Source organism: Rhinatrema bivittatum, chromosome 10 (assembly GCF_901001135.1).
Source record: "Rhinatrema bivittatum chromosome 10, aRhiBiv1.1, whole genome shotgun sequence".
NCBI classification, from domain to species: domain Eukaryota; kingdom Metazoa; phylum Chordata; class Amphibia; order Gymnophiona; family Rhinatrematidae; genus Rhinatrema; species Rhinatrema bivittatum.
In genome coordinates, this window is record NC_042624.1 from 117,724,646 (window position 1) to 117,747,212 (window position 22,567).

Sequence of the window (22,567 nt, forward strand, 5' to 3'; positions counted from 1 at the left end):
GAATAGACTTAGTTTTTGGGTACTTGCCAGGTTCTTATGGCCTGGATTGGCCACTGTTGGAAACAGGATGCTGGGCTTGATGGACCCTTGGTCTGACCCAGTATGGCAGGTTCTTAAGGAGCCACAGGAGGAAGAACATAGAAAGGAAGGCATTGGGGAAGTGGTGAGGGCAGGAGAGACAACACTCAGAAGAAGCCATGGGTGAAGGGAAGCAGGGCAGGAGGGGAGGCACTTGGGAAGGGAGGAGAGCAGGAAGTTGAGAACTCAGGAAGGAGTCATTGGCGGAGGGCAGGAAGGAGAAAACCTGAGAAGGGGACCACAGGAAGTGAAGGCACTTAAAAAGGGGCCATAGTGGAGAGGGAGAGTAGCAGTCATAGGGGGAGCACAATTTACATCGGAAATCATTCTTTATTTATACATTACAAAAGATTCCGAATTGCATATTATTTCTTATTACATTAATCAGTTTTCTGTATGGCGTTTAAATGCATGTACAAATGAAGCAGAAGCCTGTGGGAGTCCACAGAAAACATAAGAACATAAGAACCTGCCATACTGGGTCAGACCAAGGGTCCATCAAGCCCTGCATCCTGTTTCCAACAGTGGCCAATCCAGTCCATAAGAACCTGGCAAGTACCCAAACGTTAGATAAATCATAAGCTACTATTGCTTATTAATTATCATAATAGCAGTTTATGGATTTATCCTTTAGAAACGTATCCAAACCTTTTTTAAACCCAGTTACACTAACGGCTGTAACCACATCCTCTGGCAATTAATTCCAGAGCTTAACTATGCGCTGAGTGAAAAAGATTTTTCTTCGATTTGTTTTAAATGAGCTGCTTGCTAACTTCATGGAGTGCCCCCTGGTCCTTCTATTATCTGAGAGAGTAAATAACTGATTTACATTAACCTGTTCAAGTCCTTTCACAACGTTTTTAGCGATTGAAAAGGAGTCCATGCTCCCCAAAAGGCTCTTAGGTTTGCACAAGATGTGCACTTACATCTTAAAACCAGGGCCTGTGTGTATTCCAGTGCAGGAGCGGAGATACGCTGGAATCACAAATCATGCGTGCACTTGCGTGTGTAAGATTTAAAATACACCTATCGCACGTAAGTTTGCTCTTAATTTTAAGCGGTTACCCAAGCCAACGCACTCCACGTATCTTCCTTAGGACTTTGCCAGCTTGAACGCTTGTAGGTAAGCGGATGTTAAAACCACGCTCATGAAAGGGACAATCCCAGTTTTACCTATCAGTCCACCAGTTTGCCCAGTCAAGCTTGAGGTCATTCAGACCCCTCTGGTTCTTCAGCCTGACCTCCCCCCAGTTGACCCGGACCCCTCCTCTTGTCGTGTAAGCCCTGAAACGCGAGATCTACAGACTTGCACCTCATCAGGAGTAGCGGTAAATATACGCAGCTAAGAAGCCGCCACGCGCTGCGGCCTCCAGTTTTAAAACAAGGAGTTATACGTGTAACTGTTGGCCTCACCTCAGAATACCAACGCTCCGCCCCTTTCTGCCCCCTCTTTTTTTGCTCATGCACACGTAATATATGCACAAAATTAGCATCTTTTAAAATCTGTGTTGTTTGCCCACGACTCACATATGCGCGATTATGGGTATTTTAGCACGAGCAATGCTTTTAAAATTGACCCCTGTTGCTGAGGTGGGTGGTGATGTTGACAAGTGGCAGGTTTTTTGCATTTGATTTGATTGACATATTTTATACGATGAAGTCTTATTTATTGCTTGTTTTTATTGATTAATACTGTGAATTAATTGAATTTGTTTTATGTTTTATTATTTTGAGTTTATTGATTGATATTAGTTATCCACATAAGTTAACCCTGCCTCAGAATGTCTCTGATCTATTCAGGTAAATTTTAGCCATGTAAAGACCTACCCGGATAAATCAGCGACGGTTGACGTGGCGGGAAATTCAAATCCTGTGGTTTCTCTGGCTAAGTCCAGAACATTTCTGGACAAACCTTTAAAATATGGACCTCTGAGCAATTTTTAAAAACTGACTCCCAGAGCGTTTCTTTCTGCCCAAGGCTCCTGCTCGTTGGCTGAGCGTTGATGTTAAAGATTCAAAGCGGCAGCTTACCCAACTCCACATAGTGCATTCAATTCATTGGCGATTCTGGGAAACTGGAAACAAACAAAATAATTCAGCTTGCATTTGTGCAGTCATAACCCTCCAAACGTTTTTACACAGAAACTAATATCAAATTGTGTTGAAGCAGGGCAGAGTCCTGTTGTCTACAGAGGCTTCCAAAAAGAGCTAAGGACACTTTTTGCTAATTAAATTATCTAAAATTCAAGTACAGGAGTTATTTATATTTGCATTATTGTGTGCCTCTCTATTTTTTAGGGGGTTGATTTAAGAAAAAAGTGTGGAATCTAGACTGCTCTTATAGTTTTGTATAAATAAGGAAAACCCCTAACTTTCAGTGGATTAGATAAACTCGCACTCACTGGATTACATCTACTCACACTCAGAACCAACGTCAGAAGCTGTTTCTTCTCAGAAAGAGTGGAGGATGCTTGGAACGCCTTTCTTGAGGAGATGGTGATGAAGGAAACAGTCAACGAATTCAAAGGGGCATGGGCTAAACACTGTGGATCCCTACAGGCTAGAGGTCGGAAATGAAGAAAAGTGTGCAGGGGGGGTAACCTGCACAGAGCGGCAGTTACTACCCTTATCAGAAGGCATGGGGGTAACCTGCACGGAGCGACAGTTACTACCCTTATCAGAAGGCATGGGGGTAACCTGCACAGAGCGGCAGTTACTACCCTTTTCAGAAGGCATGGGGATTACTACTCTCAATCAATAGCCTTGATGCTTTTGATGCAACTGGAACATCGCTCCCTGCTTCTCAGCGATGTGGGGGGAGGTAGGGAAAGGGGAATTGGATACAGATAACAAACACAGGCCCTGCCCTTTACAGTCTGGGATACTGACATGCAAACATCAGGGAAAAAGCACAGGACTGCTTCTACGGCCAAGTCCCAAAGAAAGAACGTCAAGCAGCGCTGTCTGAATGATCAAGAAGGCTCCTCACCCAGTAAAAATGTTTCTAGCAGTAGTTTGTTATGGGGTTTGACAGTTGCTTGGGTTTGATTGTAAATGTTACTACTCTTAACATAAGGCTTGGGGAAACTGCAGGGGGTGGCAATTACTACCCTTGAGAGATAGACGGGGTATCTTGCATGGAGCAGCAGATGCTACCATAAGAAGCTTACTGGGCAGAGTGGATGGTCCATTTGGTCCTTGTCTGCCGTCATCATTACTATGTTACTATGTAAGTGCATGACAAGGAATATTTTGTTTACTGATAATCTTCCTCCCTCTCTCCCCCCACTTCTACCACCCACCCCAGAGCTTACTCTTCTAATATAGTCTTGCTGGAGTATTTAATAGCAGTAATCAGATTAAAGAGTTCTCTATTAAATCAAATGAACAAAATGACTATTATTCAATGTAACAACTGTGGTGCCTTTGTCTTGAAGCAAACTGCCTGGAGGCTTAGGGCTTGCCCCATTTGTTCAAAACTCTCTTCAATGAAAAAGGAACTGACTCACCTTAAAGCTGAATTAGCTACAATAAAAAAGGAATTAGCAACCACCTACTTTACAACATTCATGAAACTTTCCCTCACTACCATAGAAGATTCAGAAACTCAGAAACAAGTACTTTACAGTCGGCTCAGGTAGGATAAGACCTGTGACACAGAAACACCAACTCTCTCACATGATACAAGTACAAAATGCCTTCTTTGTACTGGAAAATGAAGCTTCTCTAGCAATGGAGCCTGAAGTGGTATCTGAAAAAAGAAGAAACCCAATGCACACAGATATCCTGCAACACAACTGAAAACCATAACTAAAAGCTTCTTCTGCTGGGAGACTCATTCATCATAGGCACTAATTTGGGAATTCTTTTCGAGGGGAAAGCTATAGTTAAATGTCTTCCAGGATCCTCAGCTGATAGAAATACAAATCAGATAAGTCAATAGGGATGGGGATTAGGGAGAAACAAAATAGGAAATGGGATGAAATTTCTCATTTCGTTTTGGATCATTTTTGAAAACAGAACGAGTTAAATTTTGACAAAATTACATTGGAATCTCATTTTGTTTTCAAAACCTATTTTTAAAAAAATCACCGGTTGGGCCTAAGCATAGGCCTGAAGCCAGGGCCTCACCTAGGAAGTAATCTGAGACCCAAAGCAGGGGTTCTGGCCTATATCCGAGCAGCCTAGGACCCGCAGCCTGGGCCTCGCCTAGGCATAGGCCACGATCTGACGAAGGGGCTGTGGCCTACGTCCAAGCATGACACCCTGGTCTCGGCCTAGGCCAAGACCCAAGAAAAACCTAGGCCCAAGAAATTTCCCGATGACCGGCCCCCAAACTTTACCAAATCTGATGCTGCATCTTGGCCTAGTCCTAATGCCTGTGCCTTGGTCTAGGCCAGGAGCCGGACTCAGGCCTGACACCATTGCCCGGCCCAGTGGCTTGACCTTGGCCCAGGGTCAGGCCCAGGCCTTAAAGCTCCACTTCATCCTCTTCTTTCTTTGGGTCTTCTTTGCCAACTGACAATGTGCGCTGGGAGCGTTGCTCCGAAGTTAATTAACTCCAGCACATTCCTCTCCAGCAGAGAGCGCCATTTTGATATACGGCAGGTTTTGGTTTTTTCTTCAATGTTTATTTCATTTTTTTAACTAAAGAAACAAAATAAACATTACACGAAATGAAATTCATGGGGGAAAAGCCCCCCCAAAATGACACAAGAAACAAAACAAAAATTCCCCCCCTACCCACCCCTAACAATGCAATCAAAGAAGAAAGTTAAGTGCTCTGAAAGTGACATCATCATCTGCTAGAAACAGCAGATTTCCAGCCTCTGGGTGAGCAGACTGGGCACATGGAGAAGACTATTTATTACCTGTTCATGGAAAGGGAAGGGAGAAGCTAAGCCCTAGCGATAACGTCAATGCATGGCTCCAAGCCCGGTGTACGGAAGAAAGGTTTGGATACATTGAGGGCTGGGGCCGGGTATGGTTCTATGTTAGATATGGCTTCCATCTCTCTATGACAGGAAAAAGAATCCTAAGTGAAAAATTCAAATCAAATACCATAAAGCCGTTAAGATAGAGGAAGGGAGCGCAGAAGGAAGCTGGAATGTCACTCCTGACCACTCCAGGAAGTGGGGGGAGAAATTAACAAAGATGCCCAAGAAGAGGAGCAAGCTGAGGGAGGGAAGCAGGAAAGCTACAGAAACAATCGGCCCATCCAGTCTGCCCAGCAAGCTCCCACACTTATTTTCCCAAACTTATCTGTTTCACCGACCACCAGGTTCAGAGCCCTTGTTGGTAACTTTGATTCAAATTTCCTGCCCTCCCCTGTCATTTATTTATTTATTTATTTAACAATTTTATATACCGACCTTCATAGTAGATTACCATATCGGATCGGTTTACAGTTTAACAGAGGGAAAAAACTAGAGTAACAAATTCACGTAAACGAAAGATAACCAAAGCAGGAATAAGTCAAAGTTACAATCAACAGGGGGCGGGAACTTGGAAGCTTGCAACAAGCTGGAAAGAAGAAAAGGCCAGTAAAGTCATTGATGCAGAGAGTAATGTTGGAGTTGCATCAAGGGTGAACATAAGGCTTAATGGTTAAGGGTAGTAACTGCCGCATCAAGCAAGTTACCCCGATGCTTGTTTACCCAGACAATCCTTGTTGGATGTTATCTGAATGTAAATCCCGTTTTCCACATTTCCCCCTACAGTTGAAGCATTTATCAGCTTTGCAAGCTGAGCAGGCAGCTACAGTCATCCATTTACTAATAACGCACCTTCTACACAATGGATGCCTTCCATTTGCTTTAGCTCCGCCCAGAGTGACATCATCGCCTGCCGTGCATCATGGGAGCTGGAAGCTCCTGCAACCTAATATGGATGCTCCCCCTCCCCCGTTTCCCTTTTGCCAAATGAGGCAGCAGAAAATTATCAAAATACTCGAGAGAACCAAAACAGATTTCTGTTTTCAGGCCTCACAATGAGTGAGAGCTCAAGTTTAATTCCCATTTTTTGCAGAACGGGTTCAAATTGCAAGCTTCTCACGGTATCTCCTAGCAGGTTGGCGACAGAAAAATGTCATTTAACAAGAGCACAATCCATCCTTGACTGCTGTCCAACAGTGAGGGATTTAGGGTTCTGCCGCCCCCCTCCCCTCCTCCCCCAATAAGGTCAGGCAATAGGGAGGAGGGGGTTGAAGGCACAGGGCTCAGATTTTCGTTTTGCAACTCGGGGTAGATTCTGTGACAAAAATATGAAAATCCTGAAGAACACCGACAAACCTTTCTGTCTTGTATATGTCGTTATAAACTATAATTAATTTATTGACCTTTTACCGGGTGAGGAAAAGGGATCTTGAGTATCAGTACAGACAGGAGATCTCAGGGTTGGAGAGAGGAGAAGGAAAGAGTGAGAGGAGCAGGGATGGGGAGAGGAGAAGACTGGGGATGGGCACGAATAAAGAGGGGAAAGGTGTTGGGAGAAGAGGAGGAAGAGGGAGGGAAATTTAGGAGGAGGTAGGAGTGGTTGAGGGTGGGGATGGGTTTCTGGGGAGAAGGGAAGGCATAGGAAGGATCACAGGATCCTGGATGTGAGGGAGAGAATCCAAGGCTGAAGGTTAGAAGAAGTGAATTGTAGTGGGGTTGGGTGGGGAGGAGAGGAGAGGAGTCTGGGGTCCTGCTCTCCTTTGCACCCCCTCTCTAACCTCTGACCTCACCTGGCATACACATACAGACGCCCAGCACCAATCCCTTCTCTATTACACACAAAACACTGCCTCCTCTCCCTCTCACACAGACCTATGCCCCCCCCCCCCCTGCTGATCCCCTCCCATCCCCCAATGATCCTCCACCAAGTCTCTCCTAATCTCCCCAAAAAGATGCTCCTTTGCTCTGTTTGCTCCAAGCTCACGCCCTCTGAGAGAGGAGGGGCTGGATCAAGAGAGGGCGGTTCTCTGGCTGAGTGAGACTCAGCACAGCTTCCTGCCGCCCTCGGCCCGGGCCCAGTGTTGCTACTGAGAAATCCAGGCCCTCTGTCCAAGCTGCAGCACTAGGTTGTCACGTCCAGAATATGAACGGATAGGCTCATGCCTTAGCAGGCGATCCTTGCCAGCTCCGTTTGCACAAGGCCCTCGGGCTTTTTAAAGTGCAGTAGCATTTCAAGGTAGCTGCCTGCAGGATCTTCCCTCCCTGGCAGCTCTCTGACCCCCCCCCCTCAGCCTTGGCAAGTGGGTCAAAGGACATTTGGGGGACAAAAAATTCAGAGCTAATGAACAACAACAAAAACAGAAAGATTGGCTTTCGAGACATAGTCCTGCAGGTTTCTGTCTGTCTTGCCACCTCCCTGCGCTGTTGCCCCTGCCTTTTCCGTACACTCAGGCTGCCAGTTCTCCCTCACCTGCTGAAGGCACAGGCTGGCACCTCGTCTTTATTAGCATTAATATCACAAGCCTCTGACGTAGGCTGACCAGCTTAGTTCTCCTTTCCAATTAGAGCGAGATGGCCTCTCTGAGAAATGACTGCGTGCGGTCCTGCAGAAGGTGGAACTCACCACTGGTCTCAGGACGAGAGCCAGAATCCTCTTTACAAGCCACGGGAGTTTATAGACGGAGATCTGCGGTTTCAGGCTGGGATCGACGAGATCGCCTTGGCTGGGAGGAAGTGGGGAGAGAGAGGCAGGTCCTTTTACTCCAGGATTCCTGTGCACCATCCCCATCCCAACATCTCCACACCAGCAGCCCGCATGCATGTCTTAAAGAAGAAAAAACCCCTTTTGTTATCCAAGGCATTTCCTCAGTTTTACAAGAGTTGCAGTTAAATGTGGAAACTGAGAGAAAGGCTGCTGGACATTAGCTGCCCCTCCACATTCTCCTCTGCTTTTTTTTGTTGAGCCAGCAAATCACTTTAAATCTAAAACATGGGCAGAAAATAAGCAGCCCCTAATGTACTTTGCTTTGTTTATAAATAAGTTGTACTTCTAAGCTCTTCTGACTCAGTCACCCCCTTCTCATCCATCCCCTTAGGCAACCTCCCTTAGCACTCAAGAGCTGAAGATTATTGGTGTAGCCCCAGGACACAGTGATCGGGGCCAAATTTCCCAAACCAGAATTATCCTACATTCTGGCAAAACCTGCAGCTGTCATTTGCAGGTGCTGAACTAATTCAGAAACAAAAATTTGTGGCATAGTCAGCGTGGAGCCTGCATATAAGATGTTCCAGGCGATGAGTCTACGAGGAGAGAGCGGGATCCGCCTGTGCCCCTTCTGTTAAGGGGGACGAGCTAAGCATAGAAATGGCGCCGTTTTGAAGTCTATGAAATCGCACGAACCGTTCATGTGAAGGGTTTTTTTCTCTGACATTTCTGTGGGCAGAACACACACACACAGCGCGCGCTACTATCTGTGCAAAATTTGTCTTTTTCTTCTCCAAATGATTTATCGCCCATCCCTCCTGGAGCAAGATGGGTTTCTGTGCTGATGTTGCTAGAGAAGGCAAAGACAAAAGCTGCTCGCTGTTCAACTCCTTTCCTGAGTTATTTGGTTTAGAAGTAACACAGCTCAGGAACCCTAAAAGTGCAGTAGCTAAACAGCTCACTAGATGTCACTGTTTCTGCACTGCATGCATTATCCCTGCCCCTGAATAAACGACAGTCGCTTTACATCGTGCATCTAGGCAGCACTTGAAGGGACTTGACGATATCAGCACCTGGGTGGAAATGCACCAGCAGTGAAGGTTGGGACCATGGAATAACCAAGACCCGAGGAGAAAGCCCACCAGCGCCATTCCTACACTCCACAGCTACCAGATAGGCGCATCTGCCTATCCCTCGACGGCGCAGTGCGGTGCCATTCACTACAGAAATTCAGACGTTTACTCACAATTTCTCCAGTAACATCGAAGCTCCATCAGCAAAGATCCCTTTCAGGAAAACTTCATTGACAAGGTGCTCCATCCGAAGAGGTCTAAAGGGTATCAGCTGCAGGACAGAGAGGGAGAGCAGGGACGACTTTAATCTCAAGGGTCACGTCTGTGACAGAAAGTCCTTGTGCACCTCAAAATGTCGCTCGAGTAACCAGGGAGTAAAGATTCCTCCCAAACGTGGGTGACCACAGACCTCCATGTCCAGGGCACCAAGCCGAGCCAGGGAAATCAGAACGCCAGGTCCAGAACCAGAAGTGGCTCGATCTATGCCTTCCTCCTTTCCTTCGGCTCCCCAGACCTGTGCTCTCACCTCACGGGATATTCACAATGAAGATGCACGAGATAAAGTGCTGCACATTATAGGGATAATTGAATAACTGCCGGCATCAGTGCAACGTCTGTGAGTAGTCTTAACCCAGGGACTCTACGCTGATTTTCAAAGGCAAAGTACACACGTACTTTCCCTATGAAAATTATCCCAGAAAAAACTACCTGAACACATTTACACCTGCTAATGTGTGCCGGGTGTATTTTCCAAAGGAAAAATATGCACATCGGTTTGAAAATTCAAAGGTACACATATGTGCTTGTAACCTGACTAGGCACGTATGTAACGTGTACTACTAGGAGCAGCTCCAGGCTTCCAGGCTCATTAAGGCGTGTGCTCAGAGGGTTCTTGGTACCGCAGAGCTGGTGTATGTTACAGGGCTTGCACCCTTTGCAAAGGTCCTTCCTGCTAAGGAGGGTGACAGGGGGATTCAGGAGATGGGGTTTGCAGAGAGATGAGATCAGGTATAACTTGAAGGAGGAACACGCCCTCTAAGAGGGGATGGGTATTTGATGGAAGGTTGTTTAAGATGCTTTTCCAGGTATTTTGAGGGAGATTTTGGAGTTGGACTTCAGACTGTAAGGGCTCCCGGGTTGGAAGGGGCTGTTCCTATTTTGGGATGCAGTTGTAAAGATTCCTACAGCCATCCAGAAGGGGGACCCTGAAGTCAAGGGGGCACTGAGCGCAAAGGTGAGCACATGGAGGCGCCACGCGTGTCTTTTACCCGCGTGCGACAAGGACGATTGTCTAAAAGCCTGGGTTAATCACTGTCTGAAAATGACCCTCCATGTCCTATCCTGAAAGCCCCATGGGCGTTGGGCTCACCAGGCAGCCTTGGGAAGGGCCCACACCCAGCAATCTCCCACTACAGGAAAAGCAAGATTGCAATGTCATCAGCCTTACAATAGCGAGCAGCTCAATTACAACAGCACAAATTAAGTTAAACCAAGTCCTTACAACAATCGCTTTAACCTTAAACTGAAATGTGATCCTCCCTATGCGTGTGTGCTTCAGGTTTTTTCTTGGTGTGCAATCACGTGGTCTCTCCCCAGTGTTATTAATTCTTTCCACGCTCACTTTCCAGTATCCTCTCTTTGATCCTTCAGACCAGGGGACATGTTTGTACTTTTTATATACGCGGTGTGAAAATCTGCGCAGAAGCTGCTGTCAGGGCTGCAGCCTCCACCCAGGGAAATGTAACCACCTGGCTGGAAACCTTTAAAAATTATCCACAAAGGCCCTTTTAAGTTAGAGTTATTACCAAGAAAAAAAGAGTAATGGGATCACAGAAAAATGGGCAGCGAGAAGGGAGAACGTTACAGTCTCTCTGCGAGATGTTCCTTGAAAGAGACATCCTGCTCCTTCCCATGACCCAAAGAGTCTCCGCCTGAATTCACAGCCTTTAGCTTTCCATCTTGGGGAACCCACCGCTGCTCAGCGTTTTAGGACATCCACACTGAATATGCATGAGATATATTAATATATACTGGATTTGTCCTGTCTACAAATCTTTATTTATCTCATGCATATTCATTGTGGATATCCTGAAACCCCCACTGGCTGTAGGGACTCCAGGAAAGGTTTGGGAAGCCCTGACCTAGCATTGACTAAAAGGCTCTTCTGGGGCTTTCTAATTGTTACAAAAAATAATTCCTCACTTTGGAAGCAAATGATGGCTTGTGAGCGGGTCCCACCACTCAGCTGTCGTAGGGATGAAGGACGGATTAGGCCGTCCCATAGAGAAACAGAGGAATATCCTGGCAATGTGAGGTTCAAGGTGTATAGATGTTGGAGTGAGTGATAGGGAAGTTCATCCCTTAAAGGGTGGGTCAGCTGGAGAATTTATAAAGGCGTCTCTTCAGCTCCCTAGGGGAAGTCTTGTGGAGGAGCCGGAAGAGATGTGAGAGGCAGCCGTGGGCTCTCACATCACATGCCATACTGGGTCAGACCGAGGGTCCATCAAGCCCAGTATCCTGTTTCCAACAGTGGCCAATCCAGGCCACAAGTACCTGGCAAGTACCCAAACATTAAATAGATCTCAAGCTACTATTGCTTATTAATTAACAGCAGTTTATGGATTTTTCCTCTAGGAACTTATCCAAACTATTTTTAAACCCAGTTACACTAACCGCTGTAATCACATCCTCTGGCAATGAATTCCAGAGCTTAACTATGTGCTGAGTGAAAAAGAATTTACCTCAATTTGTTTTAAATGAGCTACTTGCTAACTTCATGGAGTGCCCCCTGGTTTTTCTATTATCTGAGAGAGTAAATAACTGATTTACACTAACTTGTTCAAGTCCTTTCATGGTTTTGTAGACCTCTATCATATCCCCCCTCAGCCATCTCTTCTCCAAGCTGAACAGCCCTAACCTCTTCAGCCTTTCCTCATAGGGCAGCCGTTCCATGCCCCTTATCATTTTGGTTGCCCTTCTCTGTACCTTATCCAGGGCTACTATATCTTTTTTGAGATGTGGCGACCAGAACTGTACACAGTATTCAAGGTGCGGTCTCACCATGGAGCGATACAGAGGCATTATGACATTTTCTGTTTTATTAACCATTCCCTTCCTAATAATTCCCAACATTCAGCACACTGAGCCAATGATTTCAATGTGTTATCCACTATGACGCCTAGATCTCTTTCCTGGGTGGTAATTCCTAAGACAGAACCAAGCATTGGGGAGGATTTTAAAAGGGTTACCCGTGTATATTACGTGGGTAACTCTTTTAAAATCCGCCCCAATGCTTGGTTCTGATTCCCTATGGGGCTTCTGGAGGAGACAAAACATTTTGAAGGTCTCCTTCACTTGTTTGAGAAGCTCATTTTTGCATTTATGAATTGTCTTCTGCTTATTTTGCTTTATTTCTTGTTTTGGAACACAAAACTTGGAATGTGGATTGTTTTCGTTCTGAGCACGATCCTCTGGGTCTTACAGGTTTGCCTGTCCCCTGTTAGCAGAATCTGGTTCCCAGATGCACTCTCTGAAGAGTGACCCCCTGGGAAAGCTGCATATCCTTTCCCCCAGCCCCCGATGGCTTTCACCACACTCACTAACCTGGACCTCCAGGAAACTGCTCTCTGCTTTTAGCCCAAGGATTCTTTCAACTACTGAAGGGTAAACATTAAGAGAGCTAACAGGATATTGCCAATGAATAGGCATGAAGGTATATTTGTGTGCACAGCCTCCCTTGTATGGAAATATGTCCCATGCATTTTCATTTGTGGCTTTTGAGGCCCAGCATAGTCTCCTTCTGTGATATTGCCACTTAAGCGCACCTTGCCTGCCTGCTTACAAGTCACCGATTCTCGTTCCAGATTAGATTTCCCAGTGTTCTAGAACCCGTCTAGAGCCCCAGCAGTGCTGACAGCTTTGCTCCAGCAGCAGTTGCTTAGATCTTTTTATTCTTTGTAACACATTCATTTCATGCACCTGCTTCCTTTAAAGCAGGCGCCCCCCAAATCTGGACCTAGAGGGCACAAACTAGTCCGGTTTTCAGGATTTCCACAATGAATATGCATGAGATCCATTCGCGTGCACTGCTCCCATTGCATGCAGATATATCCCCTGCATACTCATTGTGGAAATCCTGAAAATGACTGGGCCAGATTTGGGAACCTCTGTTTTAAAGGAACAAAGGTAAATCATCCTCCATTCTTGCCTTCAGCCCCAGGGCCTCAGCTGGTAGTAGAAAATAGGGATATTGTCAAAAGAAAATGACCATGAAATTTGAGTGGAGAGGACCCCTTTATCAGAGATGAGGATTCATCCTGAAAGCTGCCATCTTTAAAAACTACTGCAGCACACCTCCTAACGCTAACCTAGCTTGCCCGAGGACTTTGCTCATTTCCTTGGTACTAACGGTATAAGCGGGACCTTTTAGGGTCTGAAGCAGAATCCGTGCTATGAAAATGTTGCCTATGGAAGCGACAGATAAGGAAGGAGAGGTTTCCACTGGACAACGTACCGTGTGGCCTGCCTCTTCAAGCAGCTTTCCGGTCTCCCGGACGGCCCGTCTCATGCAGGGAGGAGGTAAAACGAAGCCGTCTGTGTCGTAGTATCCGATTCTCAGGGGCTCCGTGCTGGAGAACACCTGGAAGGACAGAAACAACAGCCTGGGCGTCTTCGGGATCTGGAACATGTTTTCTCCAGACTCAAACAGAGAAAGCGCATTTTGGGCCCATATAGACAGAATGGGGGAAGAGCCTCAGCGAGTCAGGGCCTTTGTTTTTTACTGAAATTGTTCCTGAGAAAGCATTAGATGCACACCAAGAGCAAACGCCACCAACAATGCTTAAAAGGAAGCATAGAAAAGGTAAAAATCTCAGTGCGGGTAACCAGGGTGGTCCTGGAGTCTTGGGGGGTTAAAAGGTCAGCCTGTCGTCCAGGAGAAAACTCATTAGGGAATTCTCCGCTACAAAAAAGATCCCCAGATGGTGAATCAGATTTGTTTTGAACTGGCAGTGTCTTACTCCAGTTCAGTGTGAACCAGGGCTGGGATCCTGGCTTCTTCAGCCTTCACGACTACCTGGGGATATTCCCCCTATTTCATATTTCCCTCATTCTCCCTCTAGTTCAGTCATCACCCCAATCCTCAGCCTGGGGTACGAGCCAGGACTCCCTTCTGGAGCCCCGCGATCACGGGACCCAAATCTCCTTCCTCCCCCAAAGGCTGTGAGCACTACTGCCACAGCACCCCCAGCCTCCGTCACGGAGCAGGCCCAACTCGGGGCTCAATGAGAGGAGCTCCCAGAGCAGGACTAGGGGAACCAGTGAAAAAAAAATCAGAATAGAGTCCAACGTTCCTTCCAAACGAAAAACAGTGAGATGCACTCCACCAGCATGGGGTGAGGACCAGCAAATACAGGAACAGGGCAACCAAGGAAAATATGCAATCAAGAATCCCACTCTGATCCCAGGCAGGCAGGAGCCCAGCCCTGCAGCAGCCTCACAGAGGACGCCCAGCTCTGATAGGACCTGATAGGTCCTAAACCAGCAGCGGTCACCACGGGGTCTCTACAGGAGCACGCACAGAAAACCTAAGCTGTGCCCTGAAAAGTTATGCACCACGAACCCCAGCTTCAGTCCCATAGACCAGCACTAGCCCCAGAAGCTTTACCTCCCTGCTGACCTGGTCTTAAATTTCTAGCATTCAGAAAACATGAGTGAAGCCTATGCACCTCTCTGCACTGGGCAGTAATAGCTAATATGGGATTTGTCTGGAGGCAGGGCCAGTGCTAGAGTGTTTGGCACCCTAGCCCTACATTTTTTGTGCATAAAACTCCTTGTTCCATCTGAATTTCACTTCTACACACAACAACGTACTCACAGCCGAGCACATCTTATTGCATTGGGGCCTAGAAGAATATCCTCGTATGTCATGGTGAAGCCTTCCAGTTGTATGAACAAAGACTTCCAGTTATGTATTGTCAAGATATCTTCCAGGGAAGTGTGAGTATACGCCATCTTCACCTTCCGTCTTACTGTCCCCTCCCCCAGAATCTTCCAACTCCTACAACTACCTCCATACTGTTACTGTTGTAAACTATTTTATTTTTTCGATCAAGAGAAATGTAGTGTTTTAAAGGTGCTTTCAGCAGTAGTCTACAGTAGTCGGCACTCGAGACTTGTCATGGTCCCAGCAGTCCACGCAGCTCACAGTCTAACCTGTCTTACGTGGAGGAAGCAAGTGGAGTCTTGGCCTGCAGCCAGGCACATAAACAGGGACCCGCTAACCACACGCTGCTTCTGAACAGTGGCCTGCATTCCTGCTCCTCCAAAGGCACCGACCAAGGCTCCTCTTTGCCTGTGCTTTCCGAGAGCAGAAGATTATCGTTCCCCAGCTGCCCTAGCAAGAGCCTTCTCCTATGTGAAACCCCACACCGGCTCTTCATATTGGGAGGGGGGGGGGGGGAGAGCAGTCTCCTGCCTTTTTACCTCGTCTCTGAAGGGGATGGGAGGCACGGAGGGGTCCAGGCGGAACATGTGGTCACACAGGAGCGCCTTCATGCACAGCGCCAGGCTGTCCACGTCCCGCGCCATCGGTCCTATTGCCGGGTGCACTGGGGTTAAATAAATCAGATTGTCAAGCTAAATAGTCTTATACAGCTCTAGAGTATCTATAATTTATAGAACGTTATTACAAAGCCTTCTAGGAAACAGGCCATCTGTCAGCAAGTAGTACTAAGCAATGCTGCGACTTTCCCCTGACAACTCAGAGTGGATAGGTAGTCTAGTGGCCAGCGCAGCGGCCTGAGAAGCAGGAAAGGTAAGTTCAAATCCCATTCCTGCTCCTTCTGACCTTTGGTGAGTCAGGTACGCTCCTTGAGCTCCTATCAAGAAATGTGAGTAATTAAATCCTTAACGAGGCGATTCCCCTCCCTTCAATGAAGGTATGTGCCAGTATCGTGATTAAGGCATAGAGTACCACTTCTATCATCTACAGCATCTCTCTGCACGCTCGTAGGTTCACAGAATCCATCTCTGGCATATCTAACTCAGCTCTCCATCCTTCTGAGGTGCACACATTGAGAATCAATTATGTTTGGGCAATAAAGATTGTGCAACAATTCTTATTCAAGCAATTTGGTCAAAATAAAGATTGCCAGTCCAGATCAGACATAAGGTCCATCTTGACCAGCACCCAGTCGTGGGCAGTGGCAAGCAGCGAGCGCTCGGTGGACCGGTATAAGAGAGAGAGAGCAGGTGTAGAGGTGAACATGCGCTGTCACACCTTTCCAGGTTCTAGCGATCAAGAGCTAGGTAACAACAACACAAAGACGAGACTGATGGGATAATGAAACGTCACGACTATTACAGTGGCTTTGAATTGGAGCTAGCGCTCCCAGAGGCAGGAGAGTTGCCATTAATGGCATCTGACGCAAACACTATCTTAGCAGGGAGCTGCACTTCTCGAGACTCCACCAGGACGCAAGATCATTAGGGACGCGCGATCATTTGCAAAGAAATGAAAAAAAAATGCCAGAAATACCCTTGTTTTGTTTCACTTGCAAACAAAATCATCCCCAAATTTGGATTTTTTTAATGCTTTTTTCATTTTGGGAAATAGCGCCCACTGTTTCCCAAACTGAAAACAAATGAAAGAAAGATCCCCCAACAAAACAAAATTCATCCACAAACCCTTCCCTTTCCCCCCTCCCCACTGAAATGAAAGATTTTGGGCTGCACCCCCATTTTAAGAATGAAGATGGCTGAGTGGGCCCGGTGGCTGCTATGTTGAAGATCTAGGTTTGGTTCCTGGGTCGGGCTTCTACTTAACCTGGCCATCTGGGGCTGGAGCTGCTGTGTCACAGCCTCTGGGAGCAGAGCATCTCAGCCATCGGACAAGGGTGACGCCTACTGGCCAGACGTCAGGTTCCGGAGGGAGCTGCACTCTGCGCTCCTCGGACAAGGGCTGCCACTGCAATGGCTGACGGGAAGAGGGGACACAGGGAAATGGTGGGAAAGGATGGGGCAGATGTGATTGAAGGCTCCTGGTACTGCAGCCCCCCCAGCAGAGGCCGGGTCCAATCGAGCTGCTCGCCCAGAAGGAGCAGGAGGAAACTGGTGGGGCCACCGAAAACCAAACAACCAAGAAACAAATGGCCAACATCTGAATGCAGCCTCTCAGCCCAGTAATGCGTTTCCTCCATGTTATGCTCAGGAGAGGGCTCTTCAGCTTGGCGGAGAGAAGGCTTAGAGGGGATATGATAGAGATTTAAAAAATCATTAAGGCTTGTAGTATAAAAAAGGTTTTGACAAGCTCCTGGAGGGCAAATGCATAGATAATTACTAGCCAGGTGGGCCTCTTGTTGGGGAGAGCAACATGATACAGGCTTTCATGCTGGGATCTGCGGGTACTTCCAGGCGACCTGGACCGGCCACTGTCCAAGACAGGATGCAGGGCTGGATGAAGCATTGGGCTGACCCAGCATGGCACATCTTATGCTCTTATGTACTTTTCTGTAGTTCAGGAAAACCTCTAATTATTTTAACGAAACACATCATCAATTCACCTGATTTTATGCCATAAACTGGAGCAGTAATGCCACCAATGCTGCAGAAAAGACACAGAAAGAGAAAAGAGAAGATAAGTACTTTTTTCACTCAACACACAATCAAGTTGTGGAATCTCTTGCCAGAGAATGTGATCAAGGTGCTTAGCATAGCTGGGTTTGGACAAGTCTCTGGAGGAAGAGTCCATGAGCACGCATTATTTATTTATTTATTAGCCAGGCGGTCTAGAGGAAACCCACTGCTTATCTCGGAGAATGAGAAACAAGGAAGTGAACCTACATTTTGGGATTTGCTGAGTAATTTGTGACTCAGATTGGCCTCTGTTGGAGATAGGATCGTGGGCTTGATGGAGCTTTAGTCTGGCCTAGCATGGCATTTCTTAAACTTTTATGTTCTTCTTAAGTGTCATACAATAAATTAAATAGCAAAAGTGGACAGGTCGTGTTGTTAAAGTTAGAGAATTATACATTGCAAAAGCCTGACCAATAGTTTATAAAGGGGTAAAGGTAGCTCCCAAGAAAACTCTGAGGTGATTTACTGCCAGATCATAGTAGACTGCCGGCCCTTTAAAATTACCAGCAATCCACTCTCAGACCGAGTAGCTAAGAAGTCAGCTCATGGCTCGCGCCTTTGCAAATTATAGCCCAGATATTTCGGGAGATTGCCTGCTTCTAGTTGTCCATGTTCTCTCTCCAGCTTCAGGAGAGGGTGTCAGCATTTAATCCTCGTGCAAATCTGCATCACTCGCAGAGGACCTCCCCAGAATTACCTTCCTCCACTCTACTGCTGTCTATCTGCCTCGTCCCATCCCCCTGCCTGTCCCGGCTTCAGGGCTTCTGGGACGAGCGCGGCTTTTGGAATATTGTTTTTCCTTCCTTCTTCTGCTATTGCAAATTCTTAGCAAAATTTAAAGATACATTTTTTCGGTGTTTAAGTTTTGAACTCACAACAAACATCAGCTGCAGTTAATGTTTTACTCTGCGTAGCTCAGTGCGAGCTAAGCTAGTCCTGGTTTCCCCCCCTTGCGAGCAGGGTGATGTGCTCCTGAGTTTCTTCAGGTCAGATCTGCAGCTCCCTGCCTGCGCAATGGCTCGGCCTGTCCAGGAGGTCCATATTCAAAGGGTCTGTCTAATTTCTGGAGTTAGCTGGACAAACCCCCGATGGTTTAAACTCCATCCCCCTCCCCAGGCCCCCTGCTGGCCCAGACAATAAGCGGTGGTTCTGGGGGGCTGTTCCCGGAGTGCAGTTTTACTTTCTCCGAGCAGTGCTGACCCTGGTAACTGTCCGGGCAAATAGCAGACCTAAAGTTACCCAGCTGAATATGGAGCTCCGGGCAACCCTAAAACTATGTCCTTGCAAAACCGTATCCCAGCGCACACCTGAGTCTATTGTCCGTAGACTTCGTATCCCAGCGCATACCTGAGTCTACTGTCCGTAGGCTTCCTATCCAAGGGCATACCTGAGTCTATTGTCCGTAGGCTTCGTATCCCAGCGCATACCTGAGTCTACTGTCCGTAGGCTTCGTATCCCAGCGCACACCTGAGTCTATTGTCCGTAGGCTTCGTATCCCAGCGCACACCTGAGTCTACTGTCCGTAGGCTTCGTATCCCAGCGCATACCTGAGTCTATTGTCCGTAGGCTTCCTGTCCCAGCGCATACCTTAGTCTACTGTCCGTAGGCTTCCTATCCCAGCGCATACCTGAATCTACTGTCCGTAGGCTTCCTATCCCAGCGCATACCTGAATCTACTGTCCGTAGGCTTCGTATCCCAGCGCATACCTGAGTCTATTGCCCGTAGGCTTCGTATCCCAGCGCATACCTGAGTCTATTGTCCGTAGGCTTCGTACCCCAGCGCATACCTGAGTCTATTGTCCGTAGGCTTCGTACCCCAGCGCATACCTGAGTTTATTGTCTGTGGGCTTCGTGTCCCAGCGCATACCTGAGTCTATTGTCCGTAGGCTTCATATCCAAGGGCATACCTGAGTCTATGGTCTGTAGGCTTCGTACCCCAGCGCATACCTGAGTCTATGGTCTGTAGGCTTGATCCCACAGATCCCACAGAAGCTGGAAGGCACACGGATGCTGCCCCCGATATCAGAGCCAAATCCCAAGATGGAACCTCCGCCTGCAATCAGTGCCCCTTCTCCTGACGAGGAGCCGCCCGTAGTCTTCCTGTGGTTATGGGGATTTAGGGTTTGCCCGAAAATGGGATTGCTGCAAGCAAAGCTAAATAAGATTATAAGAAAGAGTTAACAGTCATATAATGTTTCAATTATTAATCAAATCTCAAAACATGGGGCCTAATATTCAAAGCGCGTTCAGCGCCATTTACCTGGATAAGCAGGACTTATGTGGCTAAGTAGCGGGCACTGAATATGCACCCATGTTCAGCCATATAAGTCCCTTATATGGCTAAAAGCTACACGCACAAAAGGCGTATACTGGGCAGATTGGGGATGGCGTGAGTTAGCCGTATAACTTATACACCTAACTACCAATGTTCGGAGTTAGCCGGATAAGTCTAATCGGCTAAGTTTAGATCTGTTCTATAGGGCATCTAAACTTAGATGTAAACTTATGTGCACACCTACACATTTATTCAGCGTTGAAAGATACAACTAATAATGGTATTAGGACCAGAATTTAGGAACTGGGCTACATATATAATATGCTTCGTTCCCGGCAGTGGTGTCTGTCTGTCAGATCCTGTGCTATTCCACTGGTGGCCACGAGGGGGCGCACTGTGAACTGCAAAGCCACGGGGTTTCGGAATGCACAGCCACACAGCCAGAGGAAGGTAGCAGGCTGCTTTTTTCACAGCAGTGCACAGGAAGGGAAAGGCAGCGGGCTCTGCAGCAGCTGGAGGTGAAGGAGCCATGGTCCATGGTGAAATTTGTCGGCTAGGATCAGCCCAGCCCAGGGAGACGTGGAGGTCTATCAGTCTGCAGACAGGGGTGGGGTTACAGAAGACAGCAAACTTTAACTGCCAAATAACTCTCCTCACTTACTCTAGGAGCTAAAATTCAGCAACAAGGGTGAGGTTTGTGTCACATTCTGGATTGTTCTGTGCAGCTTATTTACCTAGGCTCTATTCCAGAGAGACTCGGCTACACAGTGAACAGGAACACGAACTTCTTTATCTTGTCCCAGAGCGCCCCCTGGTGCCCCATGACCTTTACTACCGCATCTTCTGGCTGTACATTACACTCCATGTCACAGTTTGTCCCTTCAGCCTGTGTGTGAGCAGCAGGAGAGGAGAAAAAAACCTGACAACTGCAAGTGAACATCAACCAGATGAGCAAACCTCATGCAGGGAAAAGGATCCCTATCTGGGAAGTGCCTCGACCACAAATCACTATGGAACTGGCATGAAACATGGCGGCAATGTAGTAAAGGGATTCCTTTTCTCGAATGATTCGATAATTACAGATTTTAAGGTGGCAACACCGTGCCATATTGAAGAGCTTGACCCGTGAATGGTGTGTGGCCTGACTGAGCTGCAGATCTCAAAAAACAAAACGCGGGTCTCTAGTCGCTCAGCACCACTCCCGTTTCCAAGGATCTATTGAACAGGTCACACAGCGGAGCCGCCAGCACATCTCTGAGCTCCCTCAGTATCCTGGGATGAACCTCATCAGCTCCATGGCTTTGTCCACTTTCAGTTGTACTAGTTCTTCCCATACATTCTCTTCTGTAAACGGAGTTTCGTCAAATCCACCCCCATCCACGGCCTTGTTAAACAGCGACTGTCCTTCTCCAGGGTCTTCCGTAGTGAACCCTGAACTGAAGTATTTGTTTAATATTTCCGCCTTTTCTTCGTCTCTTTCTACACATTGATCCTTTTCACCTTTCCGTTTCACGATGCCACTTCAAACCTTTCTCCTTTCTCTGATGTATCTGAAAAAAGTTTTGTCACCTCTCTTTACCTCTTTGGCAATCCTTTCTTCCACCAGACATTTTGCTTTCTTGATTACTTTCTTCATTTCTCTCAGTTTAACCAGATATTCTTCCCTGTGTTCCTCTTTTTGGGATCCTTTATATTTCTTGAACGCTGTTCTTTTTATTTTTATTTTATTAGCCTCCTCCTTTGAGAACCAGATAGGTTTCTTATTTCTCTTGCTTTTGTTAACTTTTCTAACGTAAGGATTAGTTGCCTTTGTAATTTCTCCTTTTAGTTTGGCCTACAGTTGTTCCACCTCTCCCATTTTTTCCCAGTCTTCAAGTTCCATCTCCAGGAATTTTTCCATTTCAGCAAAGTCCGTATTATTAAAGTTCGAAACTTGGGTCTTCGTGTGACTTCTCTGTATCCTATTTGCAATATCGAACCATACCGTTTGATGATCACTGGTGCTAAGGTGGCCCCCACCCGGATATTAGAGACATCATCCCCGTTAGTGAGCACTAGGTCGAGTATAGCTCCCTCCCTCGTGGGTTCCATTACCATTTGTTTGAGCAGAGCTTCTTGCAGGGCATCCACTCTCTCTCTACTTTTGTTAGATTCCACAGAAGGGATTCTCCAGTCTACGTCCAGCAGATTAAAATCTCCAACAATCAACACATCTCCCTTCTTTCCCACCTTTTGGAAGTCTTCAATCAGCTCTGTCTAGTTCTTCCGTTTGAGTCAGAGGCCTGTAAACCACTCCAGGAAAAATGGATGCACCATCATCTTTTTAGGACAGCCCATAATGTTTCTTCTCTACCTCACGTTCCTTGCAGTTCAGTTGCTTGGATATTGTTCTCGACATAAAGAGCTACTCCTCCCCCTTTTCTGTCCTTCTTTAACAAGTTATAGCCTGGTATGGCCCTATCCCACCCATGTCTCTGTGACAGCAACAATGTCCGAGTCTGCCTCCACCATTAGGGCCTGCAGGTCTGGGAGTTTATTGCCCAAACTACGAACATTTGTGCTCAGAGCTTTCCAGTTTCTTTTGTTCCGTTTACTGCTTTTCTTGGACTTCTTTTGTGCCTTATTCAGCTGACTTTTGTTATCCCCTTTACCTTTTTCCTTTGTATTTGGTTTTGGTTTTGTTGTTGTTTTGGGAGTGACATTCCAGTTTCCTCTGCCACCCCCATCCTCTAGTTTAAATGCCTTATGACATAGGATTTGAACTTATCCCTTAGTATCCCTTTTCCTGCCATCTTTGACATGGAGGCCTTTTCTGTTCCATAAATTGCCCCAGCCTCCAATCTATCCAAAACTTTCTTCCTTACACCAG

The 22,567-nt window shown here is 46.9% G+C and overlaps 1 protein-coding gene across 2 annotated transcripts in view; it reads right to left on the minus strand.

Annotated features, from left to right (window-relative positions):
* Positions 1-22,567, minus strand: part of LOC115099908 (vitamin D3 hydroxylase-associated protein-like) — a 106,353-nt gene that overhangs the window by 66,234 nt on the left and 17,552 nt on the right. For both annotated transcript variants that reach the window (XM_029617901.1, XM_029617900.1), the window contains exons 5-11: positions 19,371-19,577; positions 17,351-17,391; positions 15,273-15,397; positions 13,303-13,428; positions 8,963-9,060; positions 7,636-7,735; positions 2,110-2,153 (exon numbers count right to left, since the gene is read on the minus strand). In XM_029617901.1, the coding sequence (XP_029473761.1) occupies positions 2,110-2,153; positions 7,636-7,735; positions 8,963-9,060; positions 13,303-13,428; positions 15,273-15,397; positions 17,351-17,391; positions 19,371-19,577 (741 nt within the window). The remainder of the gene's footprint in view (positions 1-2,109; positions 2,154-7,635; positions 7,736-8,962; positions 9,061-13,302; positions 13,429-15,272; positions 15,398-17,350; positions 17,392-19,370; positions 19,578-22,567) is intronic.